Source organism: Lynx rufus, unplaced genomic scaffold (assembly GCF_022079265.1).
Source record: "Lynx rufus isolate CCGP_SWC_20201006 ecotype Redwood Valley unplaced genomic scaffold, mLynRuf1.p SCAF_16, whole genome shotgun sequence".
Lineage (NCBI taxonomy): Eukaryota > Metazoa > Chordata > Mammalia > Carnivora > Felidae > Lynx > Lynx rufus.
In genome coordinates this window covers 2627543-2654434 of record NW_025814830.1, presented here as the reverse complement: position 1 = coordinate 2654434, position 26892 = coordinate 2627543, and the positions used below count along the sequence as shown (strand labels likewise).

At 44.8% G+C, this 26892-nt stretch overlaps 1 protein-coding gene across 1 annotated transcript in view; it reads right to left on the bottom strand.

Moving 5' to 3' along the window:
* ZNF613 (zinc finger protein 613) overlaps window positions 1-19872 on the bottom strand; it is a 36045-nt gene extending 16173 nt beyond the window's left edge. Inside the window, exons 1-5 of the mRNA XM_047077483.1 lie at window positions 19719-19872; window positions 18260-18443; window positions 12969-13095; window positions 12580-12672; window positions 9011-10652 (exon numbers count right to left, since the gene is read on the bottom strand). Coding sequence (XP_046933439.1) covers window positions 9011-10652; window positions 12580-12672; window positions 12969-13095; window positions 18260-18274 — 1877 coding nt within the window. The 5' untranslated portion in view covers window positions 18275-18443; window positions 19719-19872. The remainder of the gene's footprint in view (window positions 1-9010; window positions 10653-12579; window positions 12673-12968; window positions 13096-18259; window positions 18444-19718) is intronic.
* Window positions 19873-26892: the final 7020 nt, after the last annotated feature.

Genomic DNA, 26892 nt, shown 5'->3' with positions numbered 1-26892 from the left:
CGGCAAAGGCATCGCAACCTCAGAGCCACGGACCTCCGTGGATCCTCTCCCCTCCTTAAGCTCTTCCGCCGAGACTCGCACGCTGATCTGGGTTCCCCCCGAGTCCACTGCGACCTCCGGCGGCCACGCCTCACCTCTGCGAATTCGCCCGTTCCCGGCCGCACATCCAGCTCTGGGGGCACCGGCTACGGCGGCCGGGGCGGGGGCGCGCGAGCGTCCCCACTTCCGGCGGCACCCTGGGCGCACGCGCGCTGCAAGGCGGTCTTTCGCCCCCGCGGTTTTTCCGCCGCTCACCTGGGGGGTTCCGGTCAGATTACTGGCGCCTACGTGTGTCCCTCCCATGGGGAAGCTCGCAAACAACGCTGCGCTCGCCCGAGAAATGGTCGGAAACGAGCGGGCTGTGAGCGCGGCCATGTTGGCGGACTGTCAGGGGTCTGTGGAGCCGGGAAGGGGGCGCGGGGGAGGGAAGGGTCCGCTCGGCTGGGATCTAAGTGGGCATCCTAGCCATTGAGGTTAGGCTTGGAAGGTGTGCTGGAGCGTCGCGATCTAAATTCCCAGCCAAGGTCGCCTTTTGTTCCGGGCCTGTTTGGAAAACACCAATTGTTGAAATCTGGAAGTATGGGCTATGAAATAACGGGATGTAAAAGCAGCTGTGACGCTATCGTAGCTTCAGCAATGCGGTGCGAATGGTTTTTGAAGAAATCACGCACCAGCATTCTTGATGGCAGTGTCATCAGGTCTTAAAGCCTGCTGCTTGCAGCTAACGTTACTGGAACCTCCGAGGATTCTGGAGCGCCTGCGTGCCGTTTTGCCGCTTTGGTGCGCAGGTCCGCGTTCTGTGCGCCCGCCTTACTTCTCTGCGCTCTAGGCCAGGCTGCCCCACGTGCAGCGGCTTTGAACCCTGACAGAGACATATCAAGTGCTGCAAACTTTTCAGACAATATACATGGGTCAACCGTGACTTTGTGAAAATCTCCGAAAGCTGTTAAAACTACCCATTCCAATAGGAGCTGCTGTGAATTTTTTTTGAAAAGATCAAAGAAATCTTAGAATTGGCTCATGCACAAATTGGGCTGCTTCCAATTTAAAATGTAGTTTCTTTGGGGCGCCTGGCCGGCTGGCTGAGGACCATGCGACTTTTGATCCCGGGTTGGGGAGTTTGAGCCCCATCTTGGGTGTAGAGATTAAAATTTTTTTAAAAAGTATCTTGTGTTCATTGGCTATTGAGAGTTGTCTCCTCCGTGAATATTTGCCTATTGGTTTTTACTCTTGTCATTTTCTTACTGATTCGTGAGAGTTCTTTATATAATCTTAAGTTTTCATCCTTTTTCGGTTAAGCATTACAAAAAGATGATCTCAGTGCGCAGCTTGTTCTTACTGTTTTTGATGTATTTTAGATGGAATATCTACTTTTAATGTAGCTGAAATTTAACAATCTTTCCTGTTGTAGTTTCTACCTGTCTTTTAAAAGAAATCCTTCCCCTCATTAAGATCATAAAGATAGTCTCTTTTATTTTCTTCTAAAACTTTTAGGGTTCCACAGGTCAGCACCTTATGGGCAAATTCCAGCTCCCAGCCTGTTTGGCTTTGCCCTTAAGATTGGTTTTTAAATTATTTTTGTAATTAAAAATTTTTTAATGTTTATTATTTTTGAGAGAGAGAGAGAGAGCGTGAGTGGGGCAAGGGCAGAGAGAGAGGGAGACACAGAATCCGAAGCAGGCTCCAGGCTCTGAGCTGTGAACAAAGAGACCTATGCTCATGAGCCGTGAGATCACGACCTGAGCCGAAGTCGGATGCTCAACCGACTGAGTCATCCAGGCGCCCCTGGTTTCTAAATTTTTAAAGGGTTAAATATATGGAGGTTGTATGTGGCCTGAAAATTCTAAAATACTGTCTGGCCCTGTGTCAAATCAGTTTGTTGTTTTTCAGTCTTAATACATGAAGCATTGATTTGTGTAGGGTGTCAAGTAGACACCTTAATTTACTTTTTCCATAGGATAACTAACTATCGTTGGACTGTTTTAAAAATAACCACCATAAGGGGTTTGGCTAGCCTTTGTCCCAGGTTCCTAAGAGGTAATCTCTAAACCCTTAGAATTTCCTGAGTGATAGGGGTGTCTTTTTATACATGAAGGGTCCCCAAACCACAAGGTAGTTTCTGCTGAGGAGATGACTCACCTCTGGAACTGGCCAGCCAGAAAAACCAACCATGTGATTAGAAGATTGAGGCCTTGAGCCATACGATATCATTCTGACCTCCAGGAGGTAGTAGAGACTAGAGATTGAGTTTGACCCCAAATCGATCATGTCTGTGTAATAAAACCCAAATTAGACCTCTGGATAGGAAGCTCAGGGGAAATTCCCTGGTTGGCAATACTCTTTTCAGTATGTCATTTCTCAGTGCCCGGTGGGTGATGCATCTGGAAGGGTGATGGAAGATTTAGGTTTACAAGCTTACAGACTTTTCTCTATGTGTCTCTTTTGGGTTGTTCTTATTTGTACCTTTATGCTATTATAAAACTAGAATAAGAATAGGACTTTTGGTGTTCTGTAAGTCTCTCTTTTTTTCAAGTTTATTTATTTTTGAGAGAGAGGGAATCCCAAGCAAATTCTGCACTATCAGCATGGAGCCCTACCGGGGACTCAAACTCATGAATCTTGAGATCATGACCTGAGCCAAAGTCAACAGTTGGTCGCTTAACCGCTTCACCTACTGAACCACCCAGGCACCCCTGTAAGTCTTTCTTATCTGAGGGTGGATATGGGAACTCCTAAATTTGTAGCCAATTGGTCAAAAGGTGAGAGTGGCCCTGGGAACCCCTGACCTTATAGCTGGTGGCTGAATTGAGGACAGTACCCTTAACCTTGATTTTAACTAACTCTGAATCATACCCCTTTTTGCACTGACTTGTAATGCCATCTCAGATATCCATATCCAATTTCCGTGTGTATAGATCAATTTCTGAGCTTTTACAATTTGTAATCTGTCTCTATCCCTGTACTTGATACTGCAATATATTAATTACTATTCATTTAGAGTAAATCTTGTTTGTTATTAAGTAGAGCAAAACCCCCATCATATTTCTGTGTTAGAATTCCTTGAAATATTTTTTGGCAGTTTGTCTCCTGTGAGAATTTTAGGACTGGCCTGTTAGGATTATAGAAACCCGATCGGGATGCTTTTTGGTTACACAATAGATAATAATACAAGGTCCTTGCATAGCATGTCAAGGAGATTGGACTTTTTTTTAAGTCCATAGAGAGTTACAAATGAATTTATTTATTTATTTTAATGTTTATTTATTTTGAGAGAGGGAGAGAGAGAATCCCAAGCAGGCTCCACACTGTCCGTGCAGAGCCCGAAGTGGGGCTCAAATTCACGAACCATGAGATCCTGCCATGAAGTGAAATCAAGAGTCAGATGCTTCACCAATTGAGCCACCCAGGCGCCCCAATGAATTTCTTAATAGGATTTCCAGACTGAGTGAGCGTGTTGCATTATGTTATAATAAAACCAACCCCAAAATATCTGTGGCTTAAAACAACAAAGATCAACTTCTCACTCATATTCATGTGCCTGTGGGTCGCCTGGGACTTCTGCTCCACATCATCATTGTCCTCACTCGGGATCCCTGGATAGGACTCCTCCCTGGAATATTACTGGTTCCTAGGAGAGATGGAACCAGAAGATAGAAGAGTACAAACTGGCTAAGGCTTCTGCTGATTCGTCAACCAAGCCTACCTCATGGTGATATGTAACTTCAAATACGTGGAGAAGCACAGTTGTTCTGTGTGTGTCCCAAAGGAGAAAGACTTGTGAACGGCCAGCCCTAATGACTTTCACAGCCCTCTACGAGGACTGAAATAATGGGGGTATGAAAAATGAAAACGACAGAAAGAATGGAGATGCAATTGTGCATAGGACTGTAGGCCCTAGAAACTACAGCATTTAAATCAGAGGGTCTGATAGGTGTTGGAAACGTGTACTTAACACTGACAAAGCCAGGGACCTCATGGCTAAATTGCTGGATTACAGGACAAGTCAGTGATTTTAAGAGCATTTTGCAACATCTTCTAAAACCCATGTACACTGGGGGTAGCCTCAGTCACACGGGTGAGCCAACCTGGATATCCAGCTTAAGGAATGTAGGGCTAGTCAGTAATGTCAAGTCTATACCTCTGCCTTCTGCCTTCTGTTTTTTTACAGCTTTCTGGGACCATGTGTTCCTTGCTTTTATCTTTCATTTAAAAAAAAAAAACTTGAGTCACGTAAAAAATAAAATTCTTTAAAAAAAATTTTTTTTAACATTTATTTATTATTGAGAGACAGACACAGAGCATGAGCAGGGGAGGGGTAGAGAGAGGAGGAGACACAGAATCTGAAGTAGGCTCCAGGCTCTGAGCCATCAGCACAGAGCCTGATGCAGGGCTCGAACTCATGATCTGTGAGATCATGACCTGAGCCGAAGTCCATCACCTAACCAACTGAGCCACCCAGGCACCCCACAAATAAAATTCTTAATTCCCACTATCCAGCATCAATATATGCCTTCCATTCATCAAGATTATTTTTCTGATTGAGGAATTTTGAGATAAACCAGTGATCCTTGGGTTTATATAATCTGATGCTCAGTAGAGGGCAAGTCTTGATGTAAAAATACCAAGAGGACCTGAATCCACGCGGTAACAAGGGTCCGCAAGGAGACCATCGCCAGATAAGTCCTCTACAGATATTTCTTCAACATGCCAGTTCTGAAAACCCACTGCCAATTTTATTTTATTTTATTTTATTTTAATTTTTTTAAATGTTTATTTATTTTTGAGACAGAGAGAGACACAGCATGAACGGGGGAGGGATAGAGAGAGAGGGAGACACAGAGTCGGAAGCAAGCTCCAGACTCTGAGCCTTCAGCCCAGAGCTAGACGCGGGGCTCGAACTCGCGGACCACGAGATCGTGACCTGAGCCGAAGTCGGACGCTTAACCGACTGAGCCACCCAGGCGCCCCCCCACTGCCAATTTTAGGGCCGTTACCTGTTATGATAGGATGGGGAAGTAAACTCAGAGAGGCCCGTACCATGTCGTGAGAATAAATGCAAAGCTTTATTCTTTTTTAATATGGGCTTGACATGTTTTTGCACCAGCCCCCACAATGCTGACAGTCAGCACAAGGTGAAAAAGATAAAGATTCTGTAGCTCAAAGTAGTCTTCTGTCACTGTTACACTTCCCTTGCACCCCAGGCAAACCATGGCTAGTTGAGAGAGAAGCCATGGGGTCCGCAATTCGATCACTAGCTCCTAGTCTCACGTCATAGTGAAAGAAATTGAGTCAAATGACATTGCCAATGGGTTTGTCAAGAAAGAGGTAGTTTATGTAACCTTCAATCTCACAAGATCCTGTAGATGCTGTAAATGTTTTGATGAAAGTCTAGGTTTGGAATTAAAATTTGAGAGAGGAGTGAGAGTAGTCTTTGCTGTACTTTGGTTGGTATCTGATAGCAGTTCCTTCCCTGCAAATACAGTTTGACTGACAGAGCGAGCAAGGATGAGTGATGAACCACATATTTTCCACCTTGGTAGTGAGTAGATTCTTCCCCTTTTAATACTTTGAACATGGCCAGGCAAAGTTGGGAAGCACTTATCCTGCTGACTTTCCTGTTGGAAAGTGGTCTGGGGTGGGAGCTCTGGAGGGACAAGATGGTGAAGACTCTTGATTCACTGAAATGCTTCTGGGCTCACAGGTAAGAATCTTTGTCTTCAAGAGAATAGTGCTCTCCTCAACTTCCCAGGCTTTACACTCAAGACAATGGAGAGCTTCCAGTCATTCCAGAACAAATCCTTTGGGAATGCACACAGTAGAACAGTAGTATTTATTTTGCTAACCATAATGTCACATTGTAGTTGACATGCCATTATGACCCTTCACACCCTCAACATTTGCAAACTTTCCCCATGTGCAAGACTAGCAGTGCCTGGGTTTGGGATAGAAAGTCTGTCAGCGTCCCTGGGATTAACGTGAGCCTTTCTTTCTTTTTTTTTTTTTTAATTTTTTTAATGTTTATTTATTTTTGAGAGAGAGAGAGAGAGAGAGTGAGCAGGGGAGGGGCAGAGAGAGAGGGAGACACAGAATCCGAAGCAGGCTCCAGGCTCTGAGCTGTCAGCACAGAGCCCGATGCAGGGCTTGAACCCACAAACCATGAGATCATGACCTGAGCCAAAGTCGGACGCTTAACCGACTGAGCCACCCAGGCACCCCAAACATGAGCCTTTCTGACTTTTGTCTCATGCTGTACTGTACTGCTCAGGGTGGGCATTACCACCTAGTCTACATCGCTTATTGAAAACAGAGGATCTACCCCTTTACAAAGGCTGCTTCTGGTTGTGTGACCAGTGAGTATAAAAGACCCCTGAGTAAACTTGTGCCTTGATTTCCCCGAAACTGAGACACTTCACATGTATGTTGGTGGCTTATGATTTAGAGACAGTGTGCTGTGACTGAAAAAGGTCCCTGGAATCTGTGCCCGCATGTTGCAGAGCACCTTGAGGTTTACCTGTTTTATTTTTTCTCAGGCTATGTGGTAGCATTTGTCTTTATTGGAGTCTTCTGTAAGTGTAAGTCGTGGAGCTGTGGGAGTCCATTCAGTCACCTCAAACTGGGTACCTGCTGTAGTGGTACTTCCCCCATTTTAATGTAAAACAATGTGCTTGGAAAGGAAACCTACTTTAGTAAAATTAAGCTCATTTTGTCTTAGAGTTTAATTCCCATGAGGGGGTGCCTGGATGGCTCCACTCTGACTCTCGATTTTGGTTCGGGTCATGATCTCATGGTCAATGAAATTGATTGGGCTCCAGGCTCTGTGCTGACAGTGTGGAGCCTGCTTGGCTCTCTCCCTCGCTCTCTGCCCCTCCCCTGCTCTCTCTCCTTGAAAATAAACATTTTTTTAAAAAGAAAATAATTTGTGAGACTTTCCAGCTACATTCTACGGAAGGATTAATAACACCTCTAAAGTTTCACTTATGCTCTTTCAAAGGGAAGCATAGCTTGTGTAGTATAGGGAAAATAGAAGCCTATTTTATTTATTATGGGAACAAGTTACATTGTCTAATCAAGCAATACCAGGACCAAAGCTAGTATTTATTTCTGTCTTTTAATATCAGGGACTATCTCGCAAACTGTTTAGAATTCACAGGGGTATACAACGTGTGAATACTTGGCATTTTCCAACCCTAAATATCTGATCAGTTTAGAAGATACAAAATTCTTTCTTAAAGATACTTCCACTGTATTGCATCCGATCTAAAATACCTTTGGTTGTGTGACGCACCATTATTTTATGTACTAAGCTATTTAAATATGTCAAACCATAAGGGCGGATGGGTGGCTTAGTCGGTTAAGCGTCCCACTTGAGCTCAGGTCATGATCTTGCAGTTCATGAGTTCGAGTCCTGCATTGGGCTCTGTGCCGACAGCTCAGAGTCTGGAGCCTCTTTTGATTCTGTGTGTGTGTGTGTGTGTGTGTGTGTGTGTGTGTGTGTCTCTGCTCCTCCCCCACTCACACTCTGCTTCTCTCTCTCTCTCTCAAAAATAAATAAAAACGTTAAAAAAATTTAAATGTGTTGGGGCAACTGGGTGGCTCAGTTGGTTAAGTGTCCGACTTTGGTTCAGGTCGTGATCTCACAGTCCGTGAGGTTGAGCCCTGTGTCGGGCTCTGTGCTGACAACTTGGAACCTGCTTTGAATTCTGTGTCTCTCTCTTTCTGCCCCTCCACCACTCATGCTCTGTCTCTCTCTCAAAAATAAATAAACATTAAAAATTTTTTTTTTAATTTAAAGATGTCAAACCATCAACTGTATGCTCCATTTTAACTTCATTTTTATTTTTATTTTTTTTTAAATTTTTTTTTTCAACGTTTATTTATTTTTGGGACAGAGAGAGACAGAGCATGAACGGGGGAGGGGCAGAGAGAGGGAGACACAGAATAGGAAATAGGCTCCAGGCTCTGAGCCATCAGCCCAGAGCCTGACGCGGGGCTCGAACTCACGGACCGTGAGATCGTGACCTGGCTGAAGTCGGACGCTTAACCGACTGCGCCACCCAGGCGCCCCTTAACTTCATTTTTAATTGTGTGGGGGAAAAAATTCTATCTTGGAATTGTTGAAAAAATGTTTTACTCAAGAAAGGCTACAAATCTTCCAGGCCCATTTACAAATACCAGTAAATAGAGGCGTGGCAGAGGAGGAGATATTCAGTATTTTATTAATTTTTATTCATAAAATAAATTTTATTAATTTTATAATATAAATTTATTTTTATTAATAACTTTTTTATTACTAAAATAATGAACTGTGTAGTTCAATTACAACAGATGTAATGATGTAAAAATGCAATGCAAATATTCTATTGGCAAGTTTTGTGTACATTTAAATATGTGTCCTAGGGAGTCCCAATTGGTATGATAATACAAGCAATTCCCAATTATGAACAATCATTTCAATAGTAAAAATAGATGTAAAACCCATATTCTCACATAGTTATATAATTTTTGCTTTATTTTTTGACACATATATTTACATACTTAATATTTCCCATAATTGTCTATTGTGTCACAATTACAGAATATGACATCCCTCATAAAACAACACCCATGAAAGATGATTCCTCAGATTCATTAAAGTATAGATTTTTTTTTTCCTCAGTGTCAGTTCTCTGATTATCAGCGTAGCAGGATTTCATGCCAACAACATCTTCACAATCTATACACACACACACACACACACACAGATCTTCCCTCCTATTTGTTCCCTCTGGGCTACATTCACCTGAAATGTACTGGGAAAGGGATTTCCTGCTGTCTGGCATTCTACCCAGTACCATCCTCTTATAAGCGATGACATGCGAGCTTGGGGAAAAAAAAAAGTGTGTCCACATCGGTAGCCTTTGTTTTGCTCCTATGTAAGCTCTGGTGTTATGAGCCATTCACTCTCAAAGACAAGTTTTGGATATTTCATGATTTCTCTCCCCTATGAGTTTTCTGATGTAACATGAGGCTGAATTTGTGGGAGAAAGTTTTCCAACACTCACTGCATCCATAAGGCTTCTCCCCTGTGTGAGTTCTTTGATGGATAATAAGATGTGACTTCTGGGCAAAAGATTTCTGACATTCACTGCATTCGTGGGGTTTCTCTCCCGTGTGTGTTTTCTGATGCAAAACGAGGCTGAACTTAATAGGAAAAGTTTTCCCACATTCACTGCATCCATAGGGTTTCTCTCCTGTATGGATTCTCTGATGAATAATAAGGCTAAACTTGTGAGAGAAAGTCTTCCCACACTGGATGCATTCATACGGTTTCTCTCCTGAGTGAATTCTCTGGTGAATGAGGAGATAGGACTTCCGGCTGAAGGCTCTGTGGCATTCGCTACACTCGTAAGGTTTCTCGCCGGTGTGAGACCGCTGATGAATAGTGAGGTGTGACTTTTGGGTGAAAGCTTTCTGACACTGACTGCATTCATAAGGTTTCTCACCCGTATGTGTTCTTTGGTGTAGGATGAGACTAAACTTGATGGAGAACGTCTTTCCACATTCACTGCACCCATAGGGTTTCTCTCCCGTATGAGTTCTCCAGTGAGTATTGAGGAGTGACTTTACACTGAAGCCTTTTCCACATTCACTGCAATGATAAGGTTTCTCTCCTGTGTGAGTTCTCTGATGTCTAATGAGCTCAGATCTCTGGATGAAGGCTTTTCCACAGTCACTGCATCCGTAAGGTTTTTCCCCTGTATGAGTTTTTTGATGTAAAATGAGGCTAAACTTAAGGGGGAAATTTTTCCCACATTTGTCGCAACCGTAAGGTTTCTCTCCCGTGTGAGATCTCTGATGAATAATGAGCTGTGACTTGTTGCTGAAGCTCTTCTCGCACTCACCACACCTGTAGGGCTTCTGTCCTGTATGAGTTCTTTGATGTGAGGTGAGTTGTGACTTACCGCCGAAGCTTTTCTGACATAGGCGACACTCAAACCGTTTCTCTCCTGTGTGAGTTCTCTGGTGTTTATTAAGGCATGACTTATCAGTAAAAGCTTTCCCACATTTATTGCATTCATAAGGTTTCTCTCCTGTGTGGGTTCTCTGATGTAAAATGAGATGGGACTTCCGGCTGAAGGCTTTCTCACATCTACTGCAACCATAGGGTTTCTCTCCTGTGTGTGTTCTCTGATGCTTAATGAGGTCTGCCTTCTGGGAAAAGACTCTCCCATAGTCACTGCAGTTAAACTGTTTCTCTCCTGCTTGAGTCTTCCAATGTTCAATAAGCTGTGACTTATGGCCGAAAGCCTTCAAATGTTCATTAAATTCATTATATTTTTCTCCATTATGAATTTTCCCATGCTTGGTATAAAGAACTACTTTGTCGTACCCATTAAATTCCACTTCGTTTCTTGCATAGCTTTTATTCTGAATAATGTGCTCTACGTTAGGTTTCAAGTGTTTCCCAAGTACGTCAAATGTATGGGATCTTTGTGCTAAAGGGACATCAGAATTTAAGCTTAGAGACAATATTTTTCTAAATGGGTTATTTATGTGGTGACTCTCCATAGTTTCAAGGTTGCCTTGGTTTTCTTGGTGCCAGTCTGTATGACTATCCACTTGCCAGGTGTCATCTAGAAAGGAGACCAAGGAACCACAATGATCATGTAATAGAAGGAGTGGAATTTCATAGCAAAGGCCAAGCAGAGAAGAGGAAACGAGACTGGGTACACAGTGAAAGTCTGAGACATTTGTAAGTGGAAGGAAGAAAAAAAGGGAATAAACTAGAAAATGAGAAGAGGGACAATTTATGAATGCTGAGTATATAAGAAAAGAAAGCTATAACTGTGGGTTAGGGAAACAAAGGTGAGAAGCCAGGTAAACTGAGGATGCCAAGGAGAAAGATTAATTAGGACAGGAAGTTCCAAGATGCACTAGAGGGGATCTGATCCAAATACAAAAGAGAAGGAGATGTATTCTTTCATTTTCTTTTATTTTTAATTTTTCTTTTTGAAGTAGGCTCCATGCCCAACACAGGGCTTGAACTCATGACCCTGTGATCAAGAGTCGCACACTCAGGGCACACGGGTGGCTCAGTTGGTTAAGCGTTTGACTTCGGCTCAGGTCATGATCTCGCGGTTCGTGGGTTGAGCCCTGTGTCGGGCTCTGTGCTGACGGCTCAGAGCCTGGAGCCTGCTTCGGATTCTGTGTCTCCCTCGCTCTCTGCCCCTCCCCCGCTCATGATCTGTCTCTCTCTGTCTCAAAAATAAAATAAACATTAAAAAAAAAAAAAAAGAGTCTCACACTCTACTGAATGAGCCAGCCAGGTGCTCCCGGAAATGTATTCTTTTAAAAACCAAGAAAAAGGGGAGCCTGGGTGGTTCAGTAAGTTAAGCATCCAACTCTTGGTTTTGGCTCAGGTCATGATCTCACGGTTTGTGAGACTGAGCCACATGTCAGGCTCTGCATTTACGGTGTGAAGCCTGCTTGGGATGCTCTCTCTCTCTCTCTCCCCCTCTCTCTGTCCCTCCTCTTCTCTATCTCACTGTCTCAAAATAAATAAATAAACATTAAAAAGAAATAAAAACCAAACAGAATCCTAATATGGAGAGATTAAAAAGTGGAATCAAAGGGCCTCTGGGTGGCTTAGTTGGTTGAGTGCTGGACTTCGGCTCAGGTCATGATCTGATGATTCGTGGGTTTGAGCCCCACATCAGGCTCTGTGCTGACAGCTCAGAGCCTGGCGCCTGCTTCGGTTTCTGTGTCTCCCTCTCTCTCTGCCCGTCCCTTGCTCGCGCTCTGTCTCTCTCTCTCTCTCTCAAAAATAAATAAACATTAGGGGCATCTGGGTGGCTCAGTTGGTTAAGCATCTGACTTTGGCTCAGGTCATGATCTCACAGTTCATGAGTTCAAGCCCTGTGTCAGGCTCTGTGCTAACAGCTCAGAGCTCAGAGCCTGGAGCCTGCTTCAGATTCTGTGCCTCCCACTCTCTCTGCCCCTCCCCCACTCACAGTCTGTCTGTCTCTCTGTCAAAAACAAACAAACATTAAAAATAAACAAACATTAAAAATAAACATTAAAAAAAAGTTACAAACGGAGAGGGAGGGAGGCAAACCATAAGAGACTCTTGAATACAGAGAACAAACTGAGGACTGACGGTGGGGGTGCGGGGGAAAGGGGAAAATGGGTGATGGGCATTGAGGAGGGCACTTGTTGGGATGAGCACTGGGCGTTGTATGTAAGAAATGAATCACGGGAATCTACCCCCAAAACCAAGAGCACACTGTATACACTGTATGTTAGCCAACTTGACAATAAATTATCTTTAAAAAAATTAAAAATTAAGAAAAAAGAATGAGATAACAAAAAAAACACCTTTTTTTTTTTTTTTTTGTGGAGTCAATATTAATGTTATGTGGGAGCTTACGTCCCCTGTTCTAAGTCACACTCAGAGCTTAAAAACTTCAAGAAGATTTCTCTGAACAACAATAGGTACCTCCCCATTTCTGACCAAATAGAAATTTACTTCCATTTGTGCCCCAGGGATGGTTTCTCACTCACCTGGACGAATCTGACTCTGGATGTCTTCCTCTGTTATCCATGGTGGTCCTTGTTCCAACTGGTAGAATGCATCTGCTTTGGTAACTTGACACCCTACTCAAGGAAAATTATAGCGGATCCATGGACCCACATACTTGGGCTTACAAGGCCTCTGAAAAACGGGGAAGGTTGTTTTAAGGGCCCGAACAATTTGCCTCTTAGCCAAGTAAAGGCCTTTTATTTTGGGAGCGAGAGAAAAACACTCTGTTAAAGGCCAGAATGTACTAAAATCTATGAGGTATGAAACTCAAGTTCAAAAAAGTAAGGTACTCGTAAGGCTCCACACATTTCATTGCTGAGAAAAGAAAGGCAACTGATTGCCTGCATTACCCTGGGAAGGCTCTGCTTACCCACTGATACCAGGTTGCTATAATTTTCCAACATCACATCTTGATACAGGTGCTTCTGAATGGGGTCCAGTAGCTGCCACTCCTCCCATGTAAAAACCACAGCCACATCCTTGAATGACAGTAAGCCCTGCAACAGAACGTTCCTGTTCATTCTAAAGGGATTATCATTGGTTAATACTACAAAAATAAGTATCATATAATAATTTTTCAGGTGGTAAGTCATTTGCCTTCTACATAACTAGTTTTGCATCATACTTTTTAGGAAAAACTAATTTTTTATTTAAAATTTCCTATCTTTGGGGCACCTGGATGGCTCAGTCACTTAAGCATCTGACTTCGGCTCAGGTCATGATCTCATGGTTCGTAGGTTCGAGCCCCACGTTGGGCTCTGTGCTGACAGCTCAGAGCTTGGAGCCTGCTTCGGATTCTGTGTCTCCCTCTCTCTCTGTTCCTCCCCTGCTCACGCTGTGTCTCTCTCTCTCAAAAATAAACATGAAAATTTTTTAAATATCCTATCTTGGTGCTTCCAATCATTCACTGATGTACATGTTCACTCTTTCATAAGAGACATAGACTAGAGCATCCTCAAATCCTTTAATCTTGGAACCAAGTACAACCTATGTGAACGCACCTCTATGTCAGACACTGCACTGGATACTCCTTTGTACGGAAGACTTGCTTCCACCCTGAAGGAGCATACTGGCTTGCAGAAAGAGGAATGGAAGTGCACAAGTCTACAATACATACATAGAGGGCAAGAAAGAAATACATACCATGTGGGCACCAACGGGGAGCAGAAAAATTATAAAGGTTGAACTTCAGAGGGGTAAGGAGAGAGGTGCATGGAATTCAAGAAAGAAGTAACATGAGGGGCACCTGGGTGGCTCAATCGGTTGAGTGTGTGACTTAGGCTCAGGTCGTGACCCCATGGTTCAAGGGTTTGAGCCCCATATAGGGCTCTCTGCTGTCACAGCGGAGCCTGCTTTGGATCCTCTGTCCTTCCCCCTCTCTGCCCCTCCCCCACTCATGAGCATGCGTGTGCTCTCTCTCAAAAATAAACATTAAAAAATACAAGAAAGAAGTAACATGAATGACAGCACAATGAAAAACCATGAGCATTTAAAACCCGCAAATACATCCTGAGTTGTGAAACCAAACGACTGAATTTAAAGCAGGTAGAGCACACTGTAAGCACTCAAAAAAAAAAAAAATGTTCACTTATTATTGTTTGTTACTGAAATGTTGATAGGGATGGATTTCCAAGGTACTGGCTTTAAGTACACTTAATAAGTTACAGAAAAGTACATGAACTATAATCTCAATTATGACAATGGGTTATTAGGGTCTGTGCAGAAAAGGGTTGACTCCGCAGGCCTGGGTTGCCAAAACCCTGCACGCTCCAAAGAAAAGCCTGTCTTCAGGAAGACCAGTCATTGACTTGCTCCTGGGTGATAACCTCTGAACCCCTGGAATATCCAGCCCAATACAGGTGTTTCCACATTCCTGAGGCTTGGGCCACGCTCTATCAGTTAGAATTTGGGGGGCCTGGAGACTGAGTAGCTAAGGTCAGTCACATATGCTAAATGCCTGTGTTGACTGACATTCAATACAACCCTGGACACCAAGCTGCAGGTGAGCCCCCCTGGATGGCAGCACTTTCCACCTGTTGCTACACATCGTCATGGGGAGAATTAAGTGCTATTCGAGCTACTCCACTGGGTTAGGATAGCTGGAGGCTGATGCCGAGTCTTTCCTGGATGCTACTCTGTATCTTTTGCCTTTGCTGATTTTACTTAAAAAAAATTTTTTTAAATGGGCTCCACAACCAGACTTGAACTCATGACCTTGAGACCAAGACTCAGATGCTTAATTAGAAAAAAAAAAAATTAAGAGTCAGATATTTAACCAATTGAGCCAAGCAGGTGCCCCTGCCTTTGCTGATTTTAATCTGTATTTTTTCCACTGTAATAATCCATAACTGTGAGTATAACAGCTTTTTTGGGTCCTTTTGAGTTCTTCTGGAGAATCATCAAGACGGAGGGTGGGCCAAGGACCCCCAACTCAAATATATAAAAACTCATAGTTATATATGTAATTGCTGACAGGGAAATTCAAAACAATACATATAACTTTTTAGATTATTTATTTTGAGGGTGGTGAAAAAGGATCAATGAGGGACTTACAAGTTTATCTCTAGAAACTTCTGTACTATTTGAAACTTTAGACATTGAGACTATTTTAAGGTTTACTAATATAATTGGAAAAATTTTATAATAGAAGAAATGAACTATGAACTGACAGTTGACATCTGCATTTTGGGGTGTGAAAAGATTACAAAGGAAATATTCTAAGACTTCACTAATAGGTTGGGGTTTCTCAGCCTCAACCCTACTGACATTTTGGGCTGGATAACTTCTTGTGATAGAGCCCTGTACTGTGTGCTGTAGGATGTTTACCAGCATCCCTGGCCTCTATTTACTAGATCCCATTAACAGTCATGACAATCAAAAATGTCCCAGAGGGGTGCCTGGGTGGCTCAGTTAAGTGTCAGACTCTTGATTTTGGCTCCAGTCATGATCTCACAGTTTGTGGGTTGAAGCCCCACATTGGACTCTGCAGCTGGCAGTGCGGAGCCTGCTTGGGATTCTCTCTCTCCCTCTCTGCCCCTCCCCTGTTTGTGATGTCTCCAACTCTCTCAAAGTAAATAAATAAACTTAAAAAAAAAAAGTCCCATACATTGTCAAATGTCCCCTGGGGAGACAAAATCATCTCGAATTGAGAATCACTGATTTAAAGAAAAAACTTAATTTTGAGAGCTGTTTGTGGAAGACCAAATGATGGTCTTAGAATCCATCCAGTCTTGTTGATAATCTAGGTGTTATCCCTGAATACAGTCAGACCACCAGGAAGCTGTGGACTTGAGCTACACTGTTTTGAACCCCTAAAGCACTCTGATCACTGAGTTTGGCTCTGGTGTAACACCACTGGCTTATCTGTGGATGGCTGAGAAATAATCAAAGGAAACTCACCACTTTTTTAGTCGTTTTCTATATGTAGAAGGCACTGAGCACTAAGCAATCTAACCTAAATACCCACCAAAGAAATGTCTTCTACTTATGTGACAGAAACTATCTACTTTTCTAGAGGAGCTTTCTCTTTAAGGTAAGGCAAATTGCCAATGATTGTTTTTTTAAGTTTATTTTGAGGGAGAGTATACACAGATGAGCAGGGGAGAGGCATAGGGGGGGAGAGAGAGAGAGAGAGAGAGAGAGAGAGAGAGAGAGAGAGAGAGAATCCCAAGCAGGCTCCTTGCCATCAGCACAGAGCCCGACTCAGGTCTTGATCTCATGAACCTAAAGATCATGACATGAGCCAAAATCAAGAGTCGGATGCTTGACTGACTGACCCACCTGGTTGCCCCTCACCAACAATTTTTTATTGACAGCCATGCAGTAGATTATATTTCCCAAGGATGACTACAATAATATGTCCCATTCCAAAGCCTTCTGCAACATGACCTTGCTACTCCCCTGTCAAGAGGCAGAACCTGTTCCCCTCTCCTGGAATCTAGTTTGTCTTAGGGTGTTGCTTGTAACAGAGAGGATGCAGCTGAAGGGATGATGCAGAAAAGGCCATGTAGTTTCAGTCTGGTTCTGTCATCATCTAGCATCATTCTCTGAGAAGCCCGAGCCACCCTGGGAGGCCGTGCATAAATACTCCAATAGCCCCAGCCCAGCCTAGCTTTTGAGTCATGTCGTCCTGGAAAACAGATACGGGAATGAAGAAGCCTTCAGATGGTTCCAGTTCCCAATCTTTGAGTCTTCCCAGCTGAGGTTCCAGAACCATGATGTGAAGACAAACTGCAATAAAGGAGTAACACAGCAGTCTGGGTTGTCCACACCCTGCACATGCCAAAGAAAGGTTTGGTCCTTACCTGTTCATAGGAAGTAACCTCTGAGCCCTGGAAATATCTTTACCTGAGAGCTCTGAGCTACACCAGATGATCTATGCTATCAATGTGATTCACGGTGGCGGGCTTGGGCCACACCGTAGCAGCTTGACTTCTGAAAGGCCTGGAGACTAACTAAGGTCAGCCATTGATGTAGTGAGTGTTGCCTACGTGCCCGAATCAAATAAACACCCTGCAGTGGCGCCTCGGTGTCTCAGTTGGTTAGGTGTCTGACTCTTGATTTAGGCTCAGGTCATGATCTCAGGGTCGTGAGATCAAGCCCCATGTCCATGTTGATATTCTCTCTCCCTCTCCCTTGACCCCTCCCCCCTGCTCTTGCACCACACACTCTCTCTCTCTCTTTAAAAACTCCAGGGGCGCCTGGGTGGCTCAGTCGGTTAAGCATCCAACTTCAGCTCAGGTCACGATCTCGCGGTCCGTGAGTTCGAGCCCCGCGTCGGGCTCTGGGCTGACGGCTCAGAGCCTGGAGCCTGCTTCAGACTCTGTGTCTCCCTCTCTCTCTGCCCCTCCCCCGTTCATGCTCTGTCTCTCTCTGTCTCAAAAAAAAATAAATAAACATTAAAAAAAAAATTAAAAAAAAAAAAATAAAAACTCCAAACCCTGGAAACTAAGGTGTGAGTGAGCTTCCCTGATTAGCAATACTCAATATGTGTTGTTACAAATCACTGCCGGGAAAATTCAACACTGTCCACGTGACTCCACGGAGAGAACTTTTTGCCTGGTGTCTCCTGGATCTGACCTTACAGACTTTCTCTGTGGCTGATTTTAATCTGTATCCTTTTGCTGTAATAAGCTATAATCGTGAATATAACAATGTTTCTGAGCACTCTGAATTCTAACAAATCACTGATTCTGAGGGTGGTCTTGGGAACTCATGAACAGGTAAGGCACCACCAAGGGGCCCTGTCTGACCCACTGAATTCCTGACCCACTGACTCCATGAGGATGATAAAATTAAATGCATATCACCAGGTTTCAGGGTGGCTTGTTATGCAGCAATAAATAACTGGAACAGGAAATACTAAAGACAAGTTTGTAGCTCAATTTTATGATTTAGAACTTTGTGGACTATAATCTATATTCTAACTTAAAACAATGTGTATAACATATGATTTACATATCCTCATTGCTACCTGGCTGTGAGGTTGATTCTTTGTCTATTTTTCCCAGATTCTGACATTTATCTCTTCATGCCTTATCTGGTATAGAGTAGTCAGCATAAATACTGAATAAACATATTCTTTTAATAGGTGTATTATTAAATCTCCCCAAACCCACTGCAAAGACTAATGGAAAAAATATATATAAATATACAACTCACTGGGGACTTGGACATTTTCTGGGGCCCTTAGACACTGTCAGAAAGTCTAATATCTGCTCTCTTGTTGATTCTGGGCTGTTTTCTGAAGCTCTAGTTCAAGGTCTCTGGTCAAGGATGCAGCGTTGATCTTTGTATCTTCACTTCCTTCCTTCATAAGAACTATTTTATCCCAGGAAGCCAGGACCTGGGAATTATAGAAATTGTAACTGTGAGTATAACAGATTTTTCTGAGTTGTTTGAGTCCTCATTTGTATGTGATTTGTATGTATATATGTATTTTAGATATACACAAATACAGGTATATCAAAAAATTGTTTTCTTTAGGTAAATATAATCGTCTAAAGAAAACAAGAAATATGTATTACCTGATGGCTCAATAATTATTATATAATAAACACTAACAATAAAGTGTCACCATTAAATTATGTAATTTTACCGAAACTGTACTCAAAACTAAATCTACACTTAGAGAAAGACCATTGCAAAGAAGTAGGGGAGAAAAATGTCCAATGAGAAAAATTTAAAAGCCTAAAAAATCCAGAGAAACGGGTATAAATACTGGAATACTGCTTGCTGACCTGTCTTGGGTATCCACTGTGTGATCCTTAACTGTATGAGTAGTTAGTACTGTTCTGTTTTTTTTGCTTTTTTTAACAAATGAGAAAAGAATCTCAGAGAGGTTGAGAAACTTGCTCAAGTTTACATAGTAAAGTGACAGAATATGGATAAAAACCTAGGTCTGCCCAAATCCAAAGTCCATATTCTTTTCTCTGAATTAAACTTACCTGCAGGTACTCTGACTGCTTACCTGGAAAACCTACAAGAATCAATTAGTAGTTACATTAGTAATAAGGGTTCAGTAAAGAAAGAAAAGAGAAAAACATTTTTTTTAATAGCTGCTTTTATATCTACCAGAAAATAAAAAATTAAATAACCACTGGAAACGCTCAAAGACAACAAAGCTGGCCAAGCACTGACCACAAGCCACTCCATTCATTGACCACCTCCAAAGGCACTCCCATTCCTGACTTCTTTCATGAACACCCCAAACACTGACCTCCCCATCATTTGCCTCTAATCAGTGACTTAACCTGAAAGACACCCCAAACATTAACCCTAAGCGCATTCCAAACACTGACCCAACGTCTAGGAAACGCCAGTCACTGATTTACCTCCAAGACCGCAGCCCAAGTCACTGACCTACCCCACAAAAGCAATACCCCAAGTCCTAACACCTTTCTCCAGGCCACTCCAATCCCTCACCAGCCCAGACCTACACCATTTCCGACAATCCCGCTTCCTCAATCATGGAATGCATCCACCGCCCACAACGGCTTGCTTCCCTCACGGACAACCCAAAACCTCCCTACCATAAACCCCAAATCTCCACAAACCAAGCTCAATCTGATTCCGCTCCCAGAACGCGAAACTGAGACCCCTTAATAGAGCCTTCGCGCACCAGTTGGGTTGGTCGAAAGGGCCACGGTCCATCACTTCGGCTTTAGACTCACAAGCGCTACTATTGCATCTCCCAGGTCAAGTTTAACGTCTTTGGTATCCGAGTCTGCGGGTTGCCAACCACCACACCGGGGGCGTCCTTCCACCGATGAAGATTCCGTTCAGCTTTCGGTCTTTTAAGACAAAGACACTACGAGATAGTATGGCGGCGCCCTGTTGGCCGACTTATGCGGGAGCCGCCATATTGGAAGATGCCGTACAACATCTTTTTCTGCCCTAGGTAACAGTACTACTCCACGTTACGTCAATTGTGAGCGACGCAAAGGGCGATGCTCTTCCTCCCGTCTGCTTGGAACCCGGAGGCGCACCAAGCCAAAGGCAGCAAAACTTGGCAAGCAGCAAAACTTGACAGCAGGCGCGGCCATTTTGACAAAGGTGCACATATCCGTGCTGGAAAGGGAGTCTTCCTTTAGGGAGTGCAAAGCAGGGGGAACAATCTCAGGAAGTGCTTATGAAGAACAATGTAGGGCTTGGAGAAGCCAAAGTAGTATGACAAAGGCAGCATGCCTCACTGTGGGCACAGAGTAAACTAATTTAGTTTAAGGAAAAGATCTCTTCCTGACAGGATTGCTGGTGGCCCCTCGGTGACATCTCCCGGTGAAAGGTGACAGGGTAGGTAGAGCTAATAGTGAGGGAGAGGTAACGGTATTGGCCAAGGTAGAGGGTGGCGAAATGCTAGGAATAGAAGACTAGAAATTGTTGGTAGAAATTAATTAACAGGCTTTACCTCAATTCAAATGTTTTCACATTTAATTTTTAGTGAAGTTATTGTAATTGGAATTGAGTCAAAGAGAATGTAAAAGTTTAATTGGGTAGATAATTCCAGATTGTTGTCCAAAACTGTCCTATTAGTGACACATTTTACTGGCTGCTTCCCTTCTTGAAGGACTATATCCTAAAACTAATAGCTAATTTTTAGTAAGTGTATACACATTTTTTTGAACAGGAAACTATTTCAGGCATAATAATTAGATTACCTTGGTACCTTGAAAGCTATAGATGGTGATCCTGAACATTACCCTCACTTCCCATATTGGGGGGGAGGGGAAGGCCAAATGTATCAGAATGTCTGTTTCCTCAACACCTCATCAATCTTTTAAATTGTGCCCATTTTAAGGGTGGGGTGCCTGGGTGGCTCAGTTGGTTGGGTGTCCAACTTTGGCTCAGGTCACGATCTCACCTTTTGTGGGTTCGAGCCCCGTGTCCGGCTCTGTGCTGACAGCTCAGTGCTTGGAGCCTGCTTCAGATTCTGTGTCTCCCTCTCTCTCTGACCCTCCCCCACTCACATTCTCTCTCTCTCTCTCTCTCTCTCTCAAAAATAAACATTAAAAAATTTTTTTTAAATCTTATTCGTTTATTTTATAAATTGTTTACTTCCATTTCCCTCAGTATTTTAAATTGGTTATCTTTTTCTTAATCATATTGGGGGCATTTATACCTATTAATTCTACCCCCATTCTCTTATATTTACAGACACCTATATTGTTTCTCATTTGGAGCTATTTGAGTAAAGGTGCTATGAACATTCTTGTGTAAATCTTCCTGAAGATATACCATTTCAGCATTGTTGAGTAGATATCTAGGAGTGGAACTGCTGCTCTCATATGGTTCTCAGTTTTATTTTGCAATTCTCTTAATCTTAGGAGTTAGTTTTGAAAGGATTTTTAGTCTTTTAAAGATTTCTGATATCTTAAGTAAAATGGATATACTTCTAATGGATTTATTTGGGGGCATGATTTATCATGAAGGACACTTCAAAACACTCTCCCGCAAATACAGTCTTCTGCCATAGGCATTTCCTTTTCCTCATTCTTCCAATCGAGTTGTATATATTTTTTTCATGTTTACTTATTTATTTATTTATTTGGAGAGAGCGCGTGAGCACAAGCAGGGGAGGGGCAGAGAGAGGAGAGAGAGAACCCCATACAGGCTCAGCACCATTAGTGCAGAGTCCAGTGCAGGGCTTGAACTCACACACCTGGAGATCATGACCTGAGCTGAGATCAAGAGTTAGATGCTTAACCAACTGAGACACCCAGGCACCCCCAAGTTACATGTCAATTTTGGTTGGATTAGATTGGTGTTTACTTTATGATAACTATGTAAATACTACTTATAGCTCAGCCATGTAGTATACTATGATTATTTTTCCTTTCTTGCACAATTTTTTATTGTCCCTGGAGTTGCCTTATTCCTTCCTTCCGGAAATTCTGGCCTTTGGTTCTCAGAGAACCAATGGTCCTTGTCACTGGCTCCACAGCAGGATGGGGAGCCTGCTACCACATGTAACTTGCCATCTGGACATTGGCTGGAGACTGCTCTCCTCACCTTGACTGGGCGGTAATTGTGTTCTTGGGGGCTCACATCTGGGATCCAGAGACTGTGTTTCCACTTCCTTTGTCACCAGGGTGCGAACCTTGGAGCTCCAGGAGAAGTGACCTTGCTTAGCGTCAGTGGACCGCTTGGCTAGGATGCACAACGGAACCCAGTGAGGCCCAGGAACCAGCTCAGGGAGCGCCGCCCATCAGACTGGTAAGAACCTGGGTTCATTTTGGTAGACCTGTCCCTAAGAGGCAGAAGGGGAGCCTGATCATCTCCCAGAGTTGCCTGAGTAGTTCCATAAGGGACAAAACTGCAATTTCAAGGCGCTGGGTGCTGGACGGTGGGTTGGAGTCCCTATGTGACTGTGTGTGAATGAGACAGACAGTGGAAAGGCTCCTACCTGACCATTGGGCCACAGTAAGTGTTGAGTCCCCGCTGCGGTTCCGTGGGGACCTCATACGGCTTAGGGTGGTGTCAGACTTCCTCAGGAGTCTGATCCCTGTCAGGACTTGATACTGAACCCGCCAATGCTGAGAGGCGCCTACAATATCTCCTAGAGGAGAGCGGCAGGAAACTGGCAAAGCGAGTGTGCATCCTGTCCAAATTAGTCCCTCCCTTCCCCTTTTTTCCTCTCTTGTGCGGGAAAGTTGTCCATTAGGGGGAGGAAATGGGTGGAAAGCAGAGTAAACTGACTCCCCTAGAGTGTATGTTGAGGAATTTCAAAAAGCGATATTCAGAAGACTATGGTATGAAATTAACTCCCAGAAAGCTCCAGACAATCTGTGAAATTGATTGGCCATCGTTCAAGGTGGGCTGGTCCTCTGAGGACTCATTGATAAGAAACTAGTTGGCCGAGTGTTCAGGGTTGTTGTGGGGGATCCAGGCCACCCCAACCAATTTCCTTACATTGATTTTTGGCAAGACCTGGTCCTATCCTGGCTACCTTGGCTAAAAGTCTGTATTGAGGAGAACTGTAAAGTTATGATGGCTCGTGTCACAGCTTTCTCCAAATGCCAGCCCAAAACTGAAAAACCCATGCTGTCAGGAGAACTTGAGGAGACCCCACCACGATATGCCCCACTGTCCCCCTCACTGCCACGTGTGCCTCCAGCCACTGGGCTGCCGAAACCCTACCGGAGCCTGCCTCTAGTCCTGAGACCTCACCACCTCCAGCACCACCGGCCTCTCCAGATGTGATGGGCTTGCCTGGACCACTTGTCCTAAACCCATACACCCCTCCTGGAAAGCAACTAGAAGATCAGGCCAGCAGAGACAGTCCCTCCCTGCAGCAACACCAGAGCCCTACAGATGCCACTAAGGGAAACTAAGGGACCTGTCTCTTATGATCAGGAAGGCCAGATCTGAGGAGACCAGCATGTTTTTGTGTACCCAGCCTTTACCACTATGGACCTCCTAAATTGGAAGCACCATACTCCTTCCCATACGGAGAAGCCCAGGCTATGATTGAACTAATCCATAATTCACACCCACAAACCTGCCTGGATGGACTGCCGCCAACTCCTCCTGACCCTCTTTGACACAGAGGGGCGTTGTGGAATTACCCAGGCAGCCCTAAAATGCTTACAGGAGAATGCCCCGGCTGGGATGCTAGACACCCAGGCTTATGCTCAAGCTCACTTCCCTGGGGAGGATCCCACATGACTCAAGTGTAGATGGAGGGCTCGCAAGGACTGAACAGTCTCAAGAAGCCCTTCTAAATGGCATGAAGGAAGGGGGTGAAAAGGCCATAAATGTGAGTAAAACATCAGAAGTGCTCCAGGCACCCGAGGAGAGCCCAAGCCAGTTCTACAAGACATTATGTGAGACATTTCGTCTCTACACCCATTTTGATCCCGAAGTGCCCGTGACCCAGCAAATGGTCAATGGGCTTTTGTCAGTCACGCCCAACGGGACATCTGGCCCAAGCTGCAAAAGCTGGAGGGTTTTGCTGGCATGAATGCCAGTCAGTTGCTGGAAGTAGCAACTCAGGTGTTTGTCATTAGTGACCAGGTGGCATGGAGGAAAGAATGCCAGAAGGTGCCGAAGAAGGCAGACTTGTTAGCTGCTGCCTTGGTGGAGCAGTCGGAACACTCCTGGAAAGGTGCCCCACAGGGACGGAGCCGGGGCCAAAAAGGGGACAGGCGGGGAGGATCATCTTGCCCAGGACCAAAGTTAGGATGGAACCAGTGTGCTCACTGCCATCAGGAGAGCCACTGGAAAAATGAGTGCCCCCTGCGGCTGGGTAATTCTCAGCAGGGCCCCAAGCAGAAACAAAGGGGCCATGTGGTCCAGGGCCAGTACCAACCAGCATCATGGCCTCATGGGGCCCCCAAAGATGATTTTGTGGAGCTGCCATGGAGGACTATGAGGAGGACTAGGACAGACTGGGCTCTATTTTGTTAGGCCCCCAAGAGCCTATGGTCCAATTGAATATGGGGGGCTGATCCACTGACTTCATGGTAGATACTGGAGCAGAACACTCGGTGGTGACGCAACCAGTGGGCCCCCTCTCGCAGAGACAAGCTACTGTTGTGGGGGCCACAGGCAATCAGACATGCAGTCCCTTCCTGCTGCCTCGGTAATGCAGTTTAGGCGGCCGTGAAGTCATCCATGAATTCCTGTACCTCCCCTCCTGCCCTGTGGCTTTAATGGGCCAGGACCTGTTGGGAAAGCCGCAGGCCCAGATAACTTTCAACTCCCATGGACAAGCTGCTCTGGACCCTACGAAAGCCGGAAGCAAAGATTATGACTGTCAGGATTCCTCAAGGGGAAGAATGGCGCCTCTACAGTCTCATGGAGGAACCACAACAGGGACCTGAGCTGCCCTTCAGAGTACCCTTGTGTGGGCTGAGGACAACCCCCCAGGACTGGCCTGGAACATACCTCCAGTAATTGCAGCCAGGGGCAGAGCCTATCCACCAAAAACAACATTTCATCCCTCGTAAGGCACAGGTAGGGCTACAGAAGCACCTGGAGAGACTTCTAAAATATGGGATCCTCCAACCCCGTCAGTCGTCTTGGAACATGCCTCTCATACCAGTCCAGAGCCGGGCACCAATGACTATCAGCCAGTCCAAGACCTGCATGCTATCACCAGGTCAGTAAACCAGGCCGTTGTCACCCTACACCCGGTTGTCCCAAACCCATACACTCTCTTGGATCTTATCCCCACAGAAGCTGCCTTCTTCACATGCCTACAGCTCAAGGATGCCTTCTGCATCCACCTAGCCCCCCGGAGTCAACCAGTCTTTGCCTTCCAGTGGGAGAATCCTGAAAATGGTGACAACGACCGGTTGACTTGGACCAGATTGCCTCAGGGGTTCAAAAACTCCCCAGCTATTTTCGGCACTGCATTAGCCTCAGACCTAAAAGCCTTCCCAGCGGATCAACATGGCTGTGTCCTGCTTCCGTATTAGATGATTTACTGTTGGCTGGAAGGTCTCGGGAGGATTGCATGGAAGGAACTCGGGAACTCCTTACCCTCCTATGGGAAACTGGCTATAAAGTCTCAAGAAAAAGGCCCAAATCTGTCAAAAGAAAGTCAAGTACCTTGGCTTTCACCTCTCCCAGGGGCAGTGCCAACTCGGCCTGGAGAGAAAATAGGCCATATGTTTAATTCCGGTCCTGTCGACCCGACGTCAGGTTCGGGAGTTACTCGGGGCTGCAGGTTTCTGTAGAATCTGGATACCTAACTTCTCGGTCTTGGCAAAACCCCTTTATGAGGCCACAAGTGGGGAGAGCAGGAATGCCTGTTACGGGAGCAAGTACAGCAAAGGGCCTTTAAAGAGCTCAAGTGGGCCCTTGCCAACATGCCTGGTCTGGGGCTCCCAGACACGTCCAAGCCCTTCTTCTTGTATGTTCATGAACATACTGGCATTGTGCTGAGAGTCCTAACTCAGATGTTGGGGTCATGGCACCTCCCGGTGGCACATCTGTGCAACCTGACTCTGTTGCCCAAGGCTGGCCACCCTGCCTATGGGCACTTGCAGCCACGGCCCTCTTAGTGTCTGAGGCTGACAAGTTAACTATGGGACAAGAACTGACAGTCTGAGTGCCACATTCAGTATTGACATTTATGGAGTACAAGGGACAGTACTGGCTATCCAAAGCCCGGATGACCACATATCAGGGAATGCTATGTGAGAACCCATGCATTCACCTAGAGGTAGTGCAGCCCCTAAACCCTGCAACCCTATTGCCTGTCAGGCCAGGTCAACCAGATCGTGACTGCATTGAAGTCATGGATGAGGTGTTCTCCAGCTGACCAGACTTGAGGGACCAGCCCCTCAAGGACCCCAACTCTGAGTATTTCCCCGATGGTAGCAGTTTTGTGAAAGAGGGAGAACGCCTTGCAGGGTATTCCATGGTGGCCCTGAGTTGTATCGAGGCCAAACCCCTGCCAAAGGGGACTTCGGCACAGAAGGCAGAGTTCATCGCACTAACCAGAGTCCTCCAACTGGTGGCAGGGATACGTGTTAATATATACACAGACTGTAGTATGCCTGCACCACCCTCCACGTACATGGGGCTTTATATAAAAAGAAGGGTCAATAAACTCACGAGGAAAATACACAAAGTATGGTAAGGAAATCCTTGAACTCTTAGACGCTGTGTGAGCCCCTAAAAGAGTGGCAGTCAGGCATTGTTGGGGACATCAAAGGGGAGACACCACGGCTGCACGGGGAAACTGTAAGGCAGACCAAGAGACAAAGCTTGCAGCCTCCAAAGGAACAGCGGAATCAGCAGCTTTAACCACCACACTGTTCCCTAGTCCACTGGGCAGAGTGGGACCC